Here is a 17,168-nt window from a genome sequence, read left to right on the forward strand (position 1 = left end):
CCCTACCGGCCAAACCCTCCCTACCCCGGACGACGCTATGCCAATTGTGCGTCGCCCCACGGACCTCCCGGTCGCGGCCGGCTGCGACAGAGCCTGGGCGCGAACCCAGAGACTCTGGTGGCGCAGTTAGCACTGCGATGCAGTGCCCTAGACCACTGCGCCACCCGGGAGGCCCCAGTAATTGTTATTGATACATGGTTCTCATGCACAGCTACAGTCACTCAGACAGGATGGCAGAGTATAGCGGATATGTGATAATGTCCTTGGTCCTGTGGTGATTGCAGCATGGACCCCAGCATACATACACACACTTCTCCCCTCAGCAGCAGCTGCGGCTGGTAGAAGGCCTTCAAGCCTAATGAAATATAGCAGCTCAGAGTTCAAAGGCTCCACAGTGGGGCCTGTTAGAAGTATTCCGTGTGATGGAGATGTTTCCAGAAGCTTTATGACGCTGGACTCATTTCTGCCTTTCTTCCTGTTTGTTTGATGGAGCCTGCAGGAGCCCGTTATTCTGCATGGGGCCATAGGAGGGGAAGTGGAGGCAGAACTTCATCACTGTCAGACCCAGCTTCCTCTCAGCTTTGAAGTGGCAGCAGTTGGATTTAAATTCATTAACATTGATAACATAGATTGGCAGGAGCATGTCATTATTTTTCCACCCATCTCATTCACTGCCTCCCTCCCTCTCTCTCTCTCTCTCACTCTCTCTCTCCCTCTCCCTCCCTCTCTCTCTTTCTCTACATAGTCTCATGTCACCTAATAGCTCTTACTATCCTGCCATTCCCATCACTGTAACTGTGGCTATTCAGCCCACATCAGATGGTGCCGAAGAAAGCCTTATTGCCCCCCCCGGTGTAGTCTTACCCTTCTCTTATCTATTGATTGGAAAGGCGAAAGGGTAAAATAAAAGGTATTGATTACCAGACGAGGTGAAATTGGTGGGCAGGAATCTGGGGTTGATAAGAAAAGACAGCATTCTTTACCCACTGCGGTCAGAGAACCCTCTCTCTCCCTCTGTCTCTCCCTCTCTCTCTCTGCCCTCCCCTTTCACCCTATCGCTGCCCCCCCCCCCCCCCTCTCTTTCTCTCTGTTACCTGGCAGCTATTCTTGAGTCGCCAGGGTGTCCCTTTCTCTGAATGATTTTTATCTGTGCTTGTGAAATGTATAGCCCCAGCCTGGCGCAGCAGTGGTCTCAGAACAGAAGCTCTGGCCTTTCACACACTCCCCACGCCATGATGACTGCCTCACCTTTCCCCTATACTCAACCTCTAAAGTCTCAAGTAAAGCCACTGGTCCTGGGTTCGGTTTCTTGCTTTCATTTATTTATTTATTTTCATATCCACCTTCCTTTCTCCTCCTCCTGTTTTGGCTGGCTTGGATAGATTAAATATGTGTAACATGCTATCCCACTGTTTTTTTGTAATATAAAAGTTTCCCTGAGGTTTTAAGAGATTTATAGTAAGATGATGTTTCCCTTGAACCACAGCTTCCTCTGAACACTGATACCGCTGGGCAGTTAGTGAAGACTGATGCCTGCCCCTGTCTGGAGACTGGTATGCTTCACTAAGAAAACAGACAAGCAGTAGTGAGGAGGAGAAATGCCTCTCGCTCACTGATCCAGAACAAGAGTGGTTTAATACTTTCAAATGGTTAAAGTTAGGATTGGTGAGAGTAAAGCTGATTTTGGATTAGTGTTTCTGAACAATGTCTTGCTAGAGTCAAAATATTGAATCTCATCAATGTTGAATCTCTGTCAATGGTGGTGTTTGAGAGAAAATTGTTTTGTTTATGCAAAATCAAATAACATTCAGCTCAGACACCCATACATACCCCACACGACATGCCATCTGGGATCTCTTCAAAGTTCCCAGGTCCAAAATAAATTCAAGGAAACTCACAGTATTACACAGAGCCGTGATCACATGGAACTCCTTTCCAACTACTCAAGCAAACAGCAAAATTACCTCTAAAAAACGGATTAAACAACATCTCATGGAACGAGGGGACAAAAACACACACACACATAATTGTTTTGTTGTATTGTTTGTATATTGTTATATTTTACATTTGTGTGACTCTCCTTGTCTATCAGTGAATCAGTGTTTTGTTACTTGTCATGTTTTTTGGGGACCCCAGGACGAGTAGCTGCTGCTTCTGAAAAAGCTAATGGGGATCAAATAAACCGATAAATGGAGAGGAAGTACTTTTATGAGTTAGTGTGGTACAAAGACCTAAGTCAGTTGGGTTTACTGTATTGCATCACCCAGTATGTCTCACTGCGGTTTCTTGAGACCCATCTGTTCTCTATTCTAATGTCTGTCAGCAGAACAGCCAATCCATTATTGACCTGTTGGCGTTGACGAGAAAGACCAAAGCACTCGTATAGAAATCCACAGGTGTTTTGAAGAAGAAAACAAAAAGGAGGGAAGAGCTGCCAGCACATCTGAACATCACCTAAGACTCTCAGCCTAGTATAGTCTGCTTGTGTGTGTTCCTCTCTCTTTCTTTTTTATTTTCTTATTCCTTTTTCTCTCTCTAGATGTGTCCTCATGTTGAATCAACAGTTTCTTTACCCCTCAAAACGGTTCATGAAACCAGAGCTATATTTAGCCTGAATCACAAGAATGAATGCCTCCTATTGAATGTACCCCTTTCTCTTAAAATAATCTATCACCAAATTGAGCAAAGAAAAACGGAGCTAATTCTATGTCGCCGGGCCTCCTTCTCCTCTTCCTGCATTATGAAAGATTCCATTCACACACAGAGCTCTGCTAAAGCAAGGCCCTTCACCATTGCAGCAACACGGGAAAGCCCATGCATGTGTATCGCTTTCCGTTTACAGGGATGCTAATAAGGCAAACCATTTGTGTAAACACTGAAGTGCTGACCAGTTTGATATAAATCATCCAGAGATCCATTTGTCATCCCACTGTTTAGTAGCAGAGTTCTTCCACTGACATGAAAGGACTTCCTCAGGGTAGATCAAAGTAAATTATGTGTCATAGAACATGTAAAAGAACAAACTGAATCTAAGTGTGTAAGAGAGTTACAAACTGATATCACTGTAATGGACCTATTGAGTATTAACTTCATAGTGAGGGCCTCTCTAAGCATGTTATCTGAGGCTTCATTTCAGTTACAAGGTTAAGAGAACCTCTCCTTGAGACGGAGGAGGAGTATTTCCTGTTGAGGAGAGGATGGTGGTCAGGCATACAGCACAAATACTCATTATGTTATTCAGACGGTGGCCTTGACTTTCAGCACTTCTTCATGTTGTTTTTTTCAAAGCACATCAAAAGGCTTTTTAAGGGGAGAGACGGAGGGAGGAAATAATTTGTTGCACATTCCACACACCTGACGTGGCGGCCAAGCCAAAAACTGAAGAGCTTGGTTTTATGTTGTTGCAAAGAAGTGTTCTGGAGTGCTCTAACAACACTAAAGAAATAATTTGCTATGTGCTTCCTCTTGCATACAATTCCCTTTTTGAAAATACAATTTCTCAAAAGATAATTTGTATTTTAACTCATGTTATAGAAGAAAGAGAATGTAGGGTTAGAAAAACTTGACCCTTAAGGCTTTGTTCTGTTAATGTTGAAGTAGTGCATTTTAACAGTTTGATACAGACCTCAGAAATTAGTTAGTTGTTCTATTTAATATGTGGTACAATATAGCTTCTCTGTTGTAATTGCACATTGAGAAGCAGTTGATTGCGTTAGATTAACACCCATTAGCTCTATGAGTTAGTGAAGCTGTGGGACTCAGGCAGGGCAGTGGGTATTTCCACCATGTGTTGTGACCTCTCTCTCTGTGGTTGTGAGTAGATAGTCTGCTGAGGAGGACTGAACACTGAGCCCCTCTGTTCTGCTCTTCTGTTAGCAGAGGAGTGAGATATGGGCCGGCTGACAAGTCCCCTCACGCCCTCCTTGTAGACCTAAACAGTGGCACTTACAATTTCCTGTGCATGCTTCAGAACAAGAAGATCAGAGAGGATGGCAGAGCCTGTGCACTCCTTGTGTGTATATCTGGGAGAATGTCTGTGTGTTAGATATTGATTTTAAGGACAGAAGTATATTTATTCAAAAATATATATATTTCACCTTTATTTAACCAGGTAGGCCAGTTGAGAACAAGTTCTCATTTACAACTACGATCTGGCCAAGATAAAGCAAAGCAGTGCGACAAAAACAACAACACAGAGTTACACATGGGAATAATCTATATACAGTGTGTGCAAATGTAGTAAGATTAGCGAGGTAAGGCAAAAAATAGGCCATAGTGGCAAAATAATTACAATTTAGCATTAACACTGGAGTGATAGATGTGCAGATGATGATGTGCAAGTAGAGATACTGGGGTGCAAAAGTAAAAAATAACAATATGGGGATGCGGTAGTTGGGTGGGCTATTTACAGATGGGCTGTGTACAGGTGCGGTGATCGGTAAGCTGCTCTGACAGCTGATGCTTAAAGTTAGTTAGGAAGATTTAACACAGCATAGGGTTCACCTTCTCTCATGGAGCGGTCAGAGTGCAGTGGAAGGTTACAGTACACTCACCGTTTGTCTGTCCACTTTATGCACCACCTAGCTAGTATCTAAGTCAAATCAAATTCATTTATATAGCCCTTCTTACATCAGCTGATATATCAAAGTGCTGTACAGAAACGCAGCCTAAAACCCCTAACAGCAAGCAATGCAGGTGTAGAAGCATGGTGGCTAGGAAAAACTCCCTAGGTTTCCCTATGAGGGGTGGCCAGTCCTCTTCTGATCATTGAGAGTATCTCTACCGCTCCTGCTGTCTCTAGAGAGTTGAAAACAGCAGGTCTGGGACAGGTAGCACGCACGGCGAACAGGTCAGGGTTCCATAGCCGCAGGCAGAACAGTTGAAACTGGAGCAGCAGCACGGCCAGGTGGACTGGGGACAGCAAGGAGTCATCATGCCAAGTAGTCCTGAGGCATGGTCCTAGGGCTCAGGTCCTCCGAGAGAGAGAAAGAAAGAAAGAGAGAATTAGAGAGAGTATACTTAAATTAACACAGGACACCGGATAAGACAGGAGAAATACTCCAGATATAACAGACTGACCCTAGCCCCCCGAAACATAAACTACTGCAGCATAAATACTGGAGGCTGAGACAGGAGGGGTCAGGAGACACTGTTGCCCCATCCGATGATACCTCTGGACAGGGCCAAACAGGCAGGATATAACACCACCCACTTTGCCAAAGCATAGCCCCCACACCACTAGAGGGATATAAGTGTGATGATACCACTCACAAGTTAGGGTCCACATGCTTTGATCTCCCACACGCTACACACAGGCAGAGCCTTCAACTCTCTCTGTCTACAATGGATGACAAGGCTAGTCCAATTATTACAATCTGGTTTCATCTCGGGGTAATCAGATGAAGGAAGGAGGTAATGAATGAGCCCCCACATCTTCCCTAAAAGCATTCAAGAGATGTTGCTTCATTCAATTCAGCCCAATTCAGATATAAATTGTTTTCAATTAATTTCAAATAAAATATGACTGAGTGTAATATGTCGTTTATGGATGTACAGTACCAGTCAAAAGTTTGGACACACCTACTCGTTCAAGGGTTTTTCTTTTTTTTATGGAATCATGGAGTAACCAAAAAAGTGTTAAACAAATCCAAATACATTTTAGATTTTAGATTCTTCAAAGTAGCCACCCTTTGCCCTTGATGACAGCTTGGCACACTCTTGTCATTCTCTCAACCAGCCTGGAATGCTTTCCCAACAGTTTTGAAGGAGTTCCCACATATGCTGAGCACTTGTTGGCTGCTTTTCTTTCACTCTTCAGTCCAACTCATCCCAAACCATCTCAATTGGGTTGAGGTCGGGTGATTGTGGAGGCCAGGTCATCTGATGCAGCACTCCATCAGTCTCCTTGGTCAAATAGCCCTTACACAGCCAGGAGGTGTGTTTTGTGTCATTGTCCTGTTGAAAAACAAATGATAGTCCCACTAAGTGCAAACCAGATGGGATGGTGTATCGCTGCAGAATGCTGTGGTAGCCATGCTGGTTAAATGTGCCTTGAATTCTAAATACATCACTGACTGTGTCACCAGCAAAGCACGCCTACACCATCACACCTCCTCCTCCATGCTTCACTGGGGGAACCACACATGCGTAGATCATCCGTTCACCTACTCTGCCTCTCACAAAGACACGGCAGTTGGAACCAAAAATCGCAAATTTGGACTCATCAGACCAAGGGACAGATTTCCACCGGTCTAATGTCCATTGCTTGTGTTTCATGGCCCAAGCAAGTCTCTTCTTCTTATTGGTGTCCTCCAGTAGTGGTTTCTTGGCAGCAATTCGACCATAAAGGCCTGATTCACGCCGTCTCCTCTGAACAGTTGATGTTGAGATGTGTCTGTTTCTTGAACTCTGTGAAGCATTTATTTTGGCTGCAATCTGAGGTGCAGTTAACTCTAATGAACTTACCGTCTGCAACAGAGGTAACTCTGGATCTTCCTTTCCTGTGGCGGTCCTCATGAGAGCCAGTTTCATCATAGCGCTTGATGGTTTTTGTGACTGCACTTGAAGAAACTTTCAAAGTTCTTGAAATTTTCTGTATTGACTGACCTTCATGTCTTAAAGTAAAGTATTGTATATCAATCTAGTCTTTGTATTTAATGTTTAAATAAAATGTAGGCCAAAAGTTAAACTCATCGATTGTTTGTGTGTTGCTCCAGGACCTCCGCGGATGGCTGAGAGGGTGGCCCATAGACAGTCAGTGCACCTGGGGAGTTCCATCAAGCTGCCATGCCCTGTTGAAGGAGACCCGCCACCCCTCATCATGTGGACCAACGACGGCCGCAACATCCACAGCGGCTGGACCCGCTTCCGCATCCTCCGCCTGGGCCTGAAGATCAAGGAAGTGGAGGTTGAGGATGCTGGAACATACATCTGCAAAGCCACCAACGGCTTTGGCAGCGTCAGTATCAACTATACTCTCATTGTCATTGGTAAGTACAAAGGTGTCTTGCGATTAGGGCTGATGCGGTGACTGCCACACCGGCAGTCATGAGTCAAGGTAGTCAAATTCCACGTGACCGTTTAGTCACGGTAATTAGGTTTCTCTAAGCTCTGATGTTGCTGCTGGCCATTATTAGGCTACCAAACTTGCTAACTGCCTGGTACTCAGCACTCTATTGTCCCTCTAATCACTCTGACATTAATGCAAATGTGTTGGAAAATCTAATCAAACACTTAATGAGAGCCCATGAGCTCATGTTGCGGAACATTTCAATAGGCTATGGAATTGTGTGAGACAAGGCTAGGCCTACTATATTTATTTCTCAACTTTCCTAATATTAAGCACATTGCTTATATTTACAATGGGAGTAGAGCCTGCCTGGCTGGCATGAAAATTAACCGCGGGTAAAAGCATTCTCCATTCGCTATTTAAGTGCATAGATGACATGTATTTTTTCTGATGCCCCTGTTTCGATACAGGTGCATGATAATGGTTCATTCTAAATCAAAACAAATTCCACACATATATTATTTAGTATATGTAAAGAACAGATTAAATCAAGAATATTTTGATGGGTGACAATATTATTTTATCACTTGTGAATTATACACTGCTCAAAAAAATAAAGGGAACACTTAAACAACACAATGTAACTCCAAGTCAATCACACTTCTGTGAAATCAAACTGTCCACTTAGGAAGCAACACTGATTGACAATAAATTGCACATGCTGTTGTGCAAATGGAATAGACAAAAGGTGGAAATTATAGGCAATTAGCAAGACACCCTCAATAAGGAGTGATTCTGCAGGTGGTGACCACAGACCACTTCTCAGTTCCTATGCTTCCTGGCTGATGTTTTGGTCACTTTTGAATGCTGGCGGAGCTCTCACTCTAGTGGTAGCATGAGACGGAGTCTACAACCCACACAAGTGGCTCAGGTAGTGCAGCTCATCCAGGATGGCACATCAATGCGAGCTGTGGCAAGAAGGTTTGCTGTGTCTGTCAGCGTAGTGTCCAGAGCATGGAGGCGCTACCAAGAGACAGGCCAATACATCAGGAGACGTGGAGGAGGCCGTAGGAGGGCAACAACCCAGCAGCAGGGCCGCTACCTCCGCCTTTGTGCAAGGAGTAGCACTGCCAGAGCCCTGCAAAATGACCTCCAGCAGGGCGTGGATTTTTTTAGGGTGCATTACGGTCACAAGGGAATGCCGCCATGAAATTCTAGAGATTATCAAGTGCTTGTCAAATTGTGAATGAGTGACTGATGTAGTGTGTACAGCCTGCGCAAAAAAACAAAGCAGAGCTCATGCCTTTCAAGCAACTTTTTTCAAATCATCATTAGAGTCGCATGATGCAGCCTTACAATGTATTAAAAATGAAAACATATAGCCCAACGTTTGTAGAAAAACTAACTAAATTAAGCATATAGGAATACCTATATCTTTGTTAACCTCTCAACACAGAATAGCCGCATGTGCGCACTCCCTCAAATCGTTTTGAGAAAATATTTGTTCAATTGTATTCTTCATAATATAAAATAATGCCACGGAATTCGAAGAAAATCTTATCTGCTAAATTAACTAGTGTAGCCCACAGCCATTTATCATAGCCAGATCAGGACCTAACATAATGTAACGGCAGTCTATTTCTTCCTCCTCCTCCTCCTCCTCCTCGGACGAGGAGAGGCGAGAAGGATCGGAGGACCAATGTGCATAGTGGTAAGTTTCCATGATTTTAATATCCACGAAAACAAGACACAATACAAAATAACAAACGAACTAACCGTAACAGTCCCGTGTGGCACAAACACTGACACAGGAAACAAACACCCACAAACCAAACGTGAAACCCAGGCTGCCTAAGTATGATTCTCAATCAGGGACAACGATTGACAGCTGCCTCTGATTGAGAATCATACCAGGCCGAACACAAAACCCCAACATAGAAATACACACATAGACAACCCACCCCAACTCACGCCCTGACCATACTAAATAAATACAAAACAAGGAAAATAAGGCAGGAACGTGACACATAAGGACAACTCAGAGTATGCTATTCTGTTCTTCCGAAATAGACTACATTTTCTTCATATCATGCTTCTTTAGACCTGTCTAAAATAAATAATGGATTTATTGTAAAGGTGTAGGCTATATTACATGGATTTATTAGATTTTTTTAAATGTAGATGATCCAAAGGTCAGCATCAGTAGCTTGTAGGCTATGTGTGGAAGCCAGCAGATGCTAAATGTGTTTATCACTGTCAATTACCATGAGACCGATAGTTATTTGCTTGACAATCACCGGCTGACGAAATGTAGTTTACCAAGTAATACCATTCATAGTGAAATCACTTTTAATATGACGCTACCCAGAAACCATGCATATGACTCAGACCGTGCCATCATCTTTCGAAGGAAGTGTTTCAAAGTCAGTCAATTAACGTTTCCTTCAGGTCAAGATCTTGTCGATTTACAGATGTTAAAAGACAACGCCATGCACCATGGAGTCATGGCTTTGAAATAAGGGGATTTAGGAAGGGGGATTGTAGTTGATACCTTCCTCTTCTATATCTGTTATATCATTCACCACTTAAGCCCAAAGTCAACAGAGAGAATGGGATATTGTTTCATACATCATCATCATCTGTGACTCAAGCGGATCTTAACTTCTTCCCTCTCCCCAGGCTAAGCTGTGGTTTGTCAAAGCAGGGGCTCCTTAACTTGGAATTGTCCAACAAGAAACATATTCCCCTTAACATTAACCTATTAAGCCTCATAAAGCTTATAAGAGGACATGATGGTCTCATGTGCAAGAGACATACTTGTAACTCTCAGTCAAGTCAAGCAACTGTACAGTACAGTTTACTCTGTGCTAGAGTAGAGCGTGATGAATGAGAGGACTGGAGTGTGATAGCACTGTTTAGTTTAAGATTCCTAATTAGGTCCAGAACCTCCTGCAGGGGAGGGGGGTGGTTCCTATGCTTCCTGGCTGATGTTTTGGTCACTTTTGAATGCTGGCGGAGCTCTCACTCTAGTGGTAGCATGAGACGGAGTCTACAACCCACACAAGTGGCTCAGGTAGTGCAGCTCATCCAGGATGGCACATCAATGCGAGCTGTGGCAAGAAGGTTTGCTGTGTCTGTCAGCGTAGTGTCCAGAGCATGGAGGCGCTACCAAGAGACAGGCCAATACATCAGGAGACGTGGAGGAGGCCGTAGGAGGGCAACAACCCAGCAGCAGGGCCGCTACCTCCGCCTTTGTGCAAGGAGTAGCACTGCCAGAGCCCTGCAAAATGACCTCCAGCAGGGCGTGGATTTTTTTAGGGTGCATTACGGTCACAAGGGAATGCCGCCATGAAATTCTAGAGATTATCAAGTGCTTGTCAAATTGTGAATGAGTGACTGATGTAGTGTGTACAGCCTGCGCAAAAAAACAAAGCAGAGCTCATGCCTTTCAAGCAACTTTTTTCAAACCATCATTAGAGTCGCATGATGCAGCCTTACAATGTATTAAAAATGAAAACATATAGCCCAACGTTTGTAGAAAAACGAACTAAATTAAGCATATAGGAATACCTATATCTTTGTTAACCTCTCAACACAGAATAGCCGCATGTGCGCACTCCCTCAAATCGTTTTGAGAAAATATTTGTTCAATTGTATTCTTCATAATATAAAATAATGCCACGGAATTCGAAGAAAATCTTATCTGCTAAATTAACTAGTGTAGCCCACAGCCATTTATCATAGCCAGATCAGGACCTAACATAATGTAACGGCAGTCTATTTCTTCCTCCTCCTCCTCCTCCTCGGACGAGGAGAGGCGAGAAGGATCGGAGGACCAATGTGCATAGTGGTAAGTTTCCATGATTTTAATATCCACGAAAACAAGACACAATACAAAATAACAAACAAACTAACCATAACAGTCCCGTGTGGCACAAACACTGACACAGGAAACAAACACCCACAAACCAAACGTGAAACCCAGGCTGCCTAAGTATGATTCTCAATCAGGGACAACGATTGACAGCTGCCTCTGATTGAGAATCATACCAGGCCGAACACAAAACCCCAACATAGAAATACACACATAGACAACCCACCCCAACTCACGCCCTGACCATACTAAATAAATACAAAACAAGGAAAATAAGGCAGGAACGTGACACATAAGGACAACTCAGAGTATGCTATTCTGTTCTTCCGAAATAGACTACATTTTCTTCATATCATGCTTCTTTAGACCTGTCTAAAATAAATAATGGATTTATTGTAAAGGTGTAGGCTATATTACATGGATTTATTAGATTTTTTTAAATGTAGATGATCCAAAGGTCAGCATCAGTAGCTTGTAGGCTATGTGTGGAAGCCAGCAGATGCTAAATGTGTTTATCACTGTCAATTACCATGAGACCGACAGTTATTTGCTTGACAATCACCGGCTGACGAAATGTAGTTTACCAAGTAATACCATTCATAGTGAAATCACTTTTAATATGACGCTACCCAGAAACCATGCATATGACTCAGACCGTGCCATCATCTTTCGAAGGAAGTGTTTCAAAGTCAGTCAATTAACGTTTCCTTCAGGTCAAGATCTTGTCGATTTACAGATGTTAAAAGACAACGCCATGCACCATGGAGTCATGGCTTTGAAATAAGGGGATTTAGGAAGGGGGATTGTAGTTGATACCTTCCTCTTCTATATCTGTTATATCATTCACCACTTAAGCCCAAAGTCAACAGAGAGAATGGGATATTGTTTCATACATCATCATCATCTGTGACTCAAGCGGATCTTAACTTCTTCCCTCTCCCCAGGCTAAGCTGTGGTTTGTCAAAGCAGGGGCTCCTTAACTTGGAATTGTCCAACAAGAAACATATTCCCCTTAACATTAACCTATTAAGCCTCATAAAGCTTATAAGAGGACATGATGGTCTCATGTGCAAGAGACATACTTGTAACTCTCAGTCAAGTCAAGCAACTGTACAGTACAGTTTACTCTGTGCTAGAGTAGAGCGTGATGAATGAGAGGACTGGAGTGTGATAGCACTGTTTAGTTTAAGATTCCTAATTAGGTCCAGAACCTCCTGCAGGGGAGGGGGGTGGATGGCAGGGGCCGACTGGAGGAGCTGCTTCCTGGTCTTGTGATCAAATCAAATTGTATTAGTCGCGTACACAGATTTTCAGATGTTATCGCTGGTGCTTTGAAAAGTGTAATAATACCAAGCAAAAGAACTACGAAAAAACACAATAATCACAAAAAATTCAAAAATTAAGAAATTAAGAAATATCAGAATGAGCAATGTCAGAGAACGGAATATAAATATATATACATATAATGGTGTGTAAAGACAGTATGGACAGTATATGAATATAAAAGGTGTTTACAGCAGTAGTTATATACTGTAGGATTAGCCATCGCTAGAATGCGTAAAACAGTATTTAAACATTAATAAAGTGACCAGTGTTCAATTACTCTATAGGGCAGTACCGAGTGGTAGCTGGCTACAACAGTGACTAAGGTGATGGCTTTTCAAACTGGCCTTGTTTTGGGGTAGAACCCTAATCACATAGATCAGACCAGGACAACAGAAAGTAAAGAGAATGGTGTCCGTTGTGTAGTGTAGTATCATAGGGTCGAGATGCAGATCTGGGGAAGTGTTATTCTAACATAGTTATTTTGGCTCACGATAAAGATGAAGTTGACTGAGAGGTCAGAGAGAGGGTAGATCTGTTGATTGTCTCCCGAGAAGCGCAGCGGTCTAAGGCATTACTACAGACCTGGGTTCGATCATAGGCTGTGTCACAGCCAGCCATGATTGGGAGACCCATGAGGCGGCTCAATTGGCCCAGCGTCGTCCAGGTTAGGGGAGTGTTTGGCCGGCCGGGATTAACTTGTCCCATCGCGTTCTAGCGACTCCTTGTGGCGGGCCCGGGCGCCTGCAAGCTGACTTCGGTTGCCAGCTGGACGGTGTTTCCTCCGACACATTGGTGTGGCTGGCTTCCGGGTTAAGCGAGCAGTGTGTCAAGAAGCAGTGTGGCTTGGCAGGGTCGTGTTTCGGAGGACGCATGGCTCTCAACCTTCACCTCTCCCGAGTCATTTGGAGAGTTGCAGCAATGAGATAAGACTGTAACTACCAATTGGATATGACAAAATTGGGGGGAAAAAGGGGTAAAAGTACACCTTCCCCCAAAAAAATGTTTTATCTGTTGACTGTTCCTGGACAATAAAAATAGATTTATAGACACATACCAAGAGGAGGAATGTCAAAATTCACACTAGAGCTGTATTTCATGAAAGTCATGGTTTCATGATTGTGTATGACTGTACTGTACGTACATTATTTTACTGTACATGTAAAATAAGAGCACTACTTTTGGTAGTCATTTATCGAATGTGCAAAGTTTCAGGTTGCCCACATGATTTACAGTGGTTCATGCTAAATTCAAAACAATTCATATGATTGCAGAGTACAGCACCATTTGTATAAATCAAGTCAATGTATCCAAATGATAGATAGCATCTCTCCCTCTCGCCTTACCAGGGTTGGGTAGGATACTTTCTAAATGAAATCCATTACAGTTACTAGTTAGCCTACTTATCCAAAATTGTAATCAGTCATTACCCAAACTCAGTAACGTAATCTGGTTACTTTCCGTTACTTTTGGATTACTTTTCCCTGAAGAGGCATTCGAAGAAAACAAGAAGGATCCATCAAACGCATTTGGTGTGTTATCATAGTTGTTTCTGATTTGTGGTCAGACTCGCTCAGGTAGAACAAACAAACTTATTTTCAATGCTGAATTAAATGTCATTGAGAAAACAGAAAGGTGTCATAGTGTATTTTTTTGCAAACATCCTTTCTGAATTTAAAAGTAATCCAAGAAGTAATCCTCTAGTTTTTAAAAAGTATCTGTAACCCGATTACAATATTTTTTGCTGGTATTGTAACTGATTACAGTTAAAGGTTTTTGTAATCAGATTACTCTCCAACCCTGCTGCTTACATACTGTAGTAGTGTTTGCAACTCAAAACTGATTTATTTAGCTTGGCGTCTGCAGTTTGATGAAATGAAAAGTATTTAGGCTTTCAGTAGTGCTGAAACAGGGGGAGGTTTATAAGAGAAGTTCAACATGCCTGCTTGTATTATTATCTACTCCCACACAGGACAGAGATGTCTCTTACCTTCAAAAGTTCAAAGGCATTTTTTTTTCTTGAGGGATACTGTTTTCTCATGTGTATTTTATTAAACTGAACACCATTATTTTCACCCTCTCTGATCTCCACCACAAACTGTTTGGCTTCGCTCTTAAGCCTGGTGGAGTTGGTTCTGTTTTTCTTTCCCACTGTTTGTGGTGAATGCGTGACAACCCAACACTAGTCTCTCAGCAGTCATTCCACATCTCTGTTTTGTAAGACCACAGAGACCTCTCCCTCGCTCTACTCTCTCTCTCTCCTTGTCGTTCTCTAATCCATCATTCCAGCCAGGGACTGGCACACATCACCAGTTTGTTTGTTTTTATAATAGTCCTATCAGGCGTGCAGTGCAGTCAGAGGCTTGTTTGGCTACGGAGATTAGGGGAGCCTCATTTTAAAACATTTACAGGACGGAAGTCATACATTGGGAGAACTGACAGCCTAAAAACGGTAGAATGGTCCATAATTATTTCGAGCGGAACATTTCCAATCAATGGTGAAATGTTTGTACCTCTTGATGTACCTAGTTGTTAGACATTTTAATCGTTTTTTTGTATATAGTTCAATGCCTGGTGGGGAAGGCTGGTAGACTTCTCAGAGATGATTTATTTGAAGTGTTGTAAATGGGAGGTGTAATACTGGCTAGCTTCCAGCGTAGCTCTGCAAACAGCATCCATCATTTGAGTGGATTATTTTTACTGGAGCTCAGAAAGAGTGCTGTTCAATATCCTGGCTGGCTTTGAAGCTCAAGGCCCGTAGTGCACAACTCACTTTTTAATCAGGACAGAAAGAAAGAAGGGCAGGGAGGAGAGGGTGAGTAGGGGAGAAACAATGGGATAGGGGTATAAGAAAGAAATGGAAGATGTGTAAGGAAGAAAGAGAGAAAAGAGTGAGAGAAAGAAAAGGGGGTGGTCCTGGTGATATAAGGGTGTTACTCCATCCAGCCACGGCTGTAGAAGCAATCCTTCTCCCAATCGGCCAGTGGGCAGCCTGGCCGATTGGGCTCCCCTGAGCTCCCCTGAGCTATCCCAAGAATCTGGTCAGCCAGTGCAACATGGCGCCTCCTCAATCCCCCCAGCTGGCTGTTTGTGCCCTGTTTGGGGTGGTCTCCTGACAACTGACTCCCACCCGACCCTCCTAAACTCCCCCCCACCCTCACCCCTCCTGCTGGTGGACTGGAATAGATAGGGACATGACTGCCACACTGACAGACAGACAGATACACGATCTACACTGATCCGTTTTTTATATTGTAACACGGTGTTGAAACAGCACAGACCATGTAAACAGATAGAGGATCATGGTAGCCTTCATTTCTACATGGATACTTTAAATCTCTGTAGTACAGTGGTAGTGATGGTAGAAGTGCTGTAGTGGAAGTGATAGTACAGACTTTGTTGACTGTCCAGATACACTGCATTATGTGTGGCTGATAACACATGGTGGTTGTTTGATGATGTAGTGATGATGTAAGGCCACTACTCATTACTTTCTCTGGATATTAGAATGTCCCAAACTACATCTGAAACACATTGTGACACACAGAATGATGGGGCATTTTCCTGAGATTCAGTTGAAGCTCAAGGCCAGGGGAGTGAGAGTGACCTACTACCTTTGGCTGGATTTGTGAATGAAGAGGAGAGAAAGAAGGGAGGGCACCAGACCCAGTGGTACAGTAGGCTAGAGAGACAGTTTCAATGGATTCTTTGGTTGTTGTTAGCCGCTTACTTTGCCTGTCTTCCCAACATTATGTCTGTAACTGAATGTGTCTGGGTGCGTGGGTGTTTGCCTTTCCCTTCCATCTCTAAATGTACAAATGTGCTGTGTTTATTTAGAAGTTATATTCCATTCTGGTAATGCAATTGGAATACAAAGTAGTCTACATGTTTTATTGCTTGAAAGTTGTGTCCTGCAGAATCCGAGTGGATTGCTGTTCTTAGTTACTCTTTGATGAGGGAGGATAGGGCCCCTCTCAAGGAGAGAGAGAGGACACAAAAAGGATTGACAGGGAGGCCTGCAAGTCCTCTCCTTTTACTGGTAATTGTATTTTTCAGTATTCCAACAATAACAACTATGTAGCAGCACTGAGATGTCCTGTCTTCCCCCAGTCTGCAGGTCTAGTGAGCCAACATTGTGTAAAGACAATAGCAGCCTAGGATAGTAGTTTTGGCCCAGACTCATAAAGGGTACCATTGTTCCTAAGGACCTCCAGAAAATAGAGAGGAAAGAGATTCAGGAACAAAAAAAATGTGAAAAGAAAATCCGGGCAGCGTGGGACCGTGTTCTGTTTGGATTGGGAAGTTCAGGAACTGGGAGGAATGTGGAGAGTCCAAGTGAGCAGCAGAAAAATATATCTTCCAATGGAGGCTGTTTTTTAAAGGGAATGGGTTATTATAGTTGGCCAGTTTAAGCCCTTCAAATAGTCATGACATCATGACTGGGCCTGGTGCTGGAGGTGGCAGACAATGGAAGTTTTGTGCCCAGAGAACCATAGACAGCTTTGGGGGGTTTGGGGAAAGTCGGAGGGTGCCTGGAGTGGGGGGTTAGAAGCCACATCTGGTCCCTTTACCTGCCCCATTCAAACGCAGAGTGTGCGCCAAACTGGATTTGGACGAATTTTACTGGAGGCCACATTGGATTCAGGCTCTGTACAAGATGTATGGCAGTGTTTCCCAAACTTGGGGTCGCCTAATTTGAAAATGAGGTCGTGAGAGAAACTCTGGAAAAAAAAAATAACTTGTGCTTGGTTCGTAGAAGCGGGGTTACATCAGTAACCTCCGGTAGCTGCTAGATGTGGTTATAATAAACAGAGCGGTGTCTGTTTTCTTCCTACAAATGTTGCTCTATCTTTTGAACTGTTTAAGCTACAAAATATTATGACCCCATCACTTAGGAACACGTATCCCACTGGGCACAGACTTCAGTTCAACGTTTACTTTTGATTTACATTTGGTTGAGTT

General features: G+C 43.3%; 1 protein-coding gene across 3 annotated transcripts in view; it reads left to right on the top strand.

Annotated features, from left to right (window-relative positions):
• The window catches only part of kif15 (kinesin family member 15), an 89,950-nt gene that overhangs the window by 25,072 nt on the left and 47,710 nt on the right, over nt 1-17,168 (top strand). For all 3 annotated transcript variants that reach the window (XM_055864977.1, XM_055864980.1, XM_055864978.1), the window contains one exon: nt 6,717-6,989. In XM_055864977.1, coding sequence (XP_055720952.1) covers nt 6,717-6,989 — 273 coding nt within the window. The remainder of the gene's footprint in view (nt 1-6,716; nt 6,990-17,168) is intronic.

The sequence above is a fragment of the Salvelinus fontinalis genome, chromosome 16 (assembly GCF_029448725.1).
Source record: "Salvelinus fontinalis isolate EN_2023a chromosome 16, ASM2944872v1, whole genome shotgun sequence".
NCBI classification, from domain to species: domain Eukaryota; kingdom Metazoa; phylum Chordata; class Actinopteri; order Salmoniformes; family Salmonidae; genus Salvelinus; species Salvelinus fontinalis.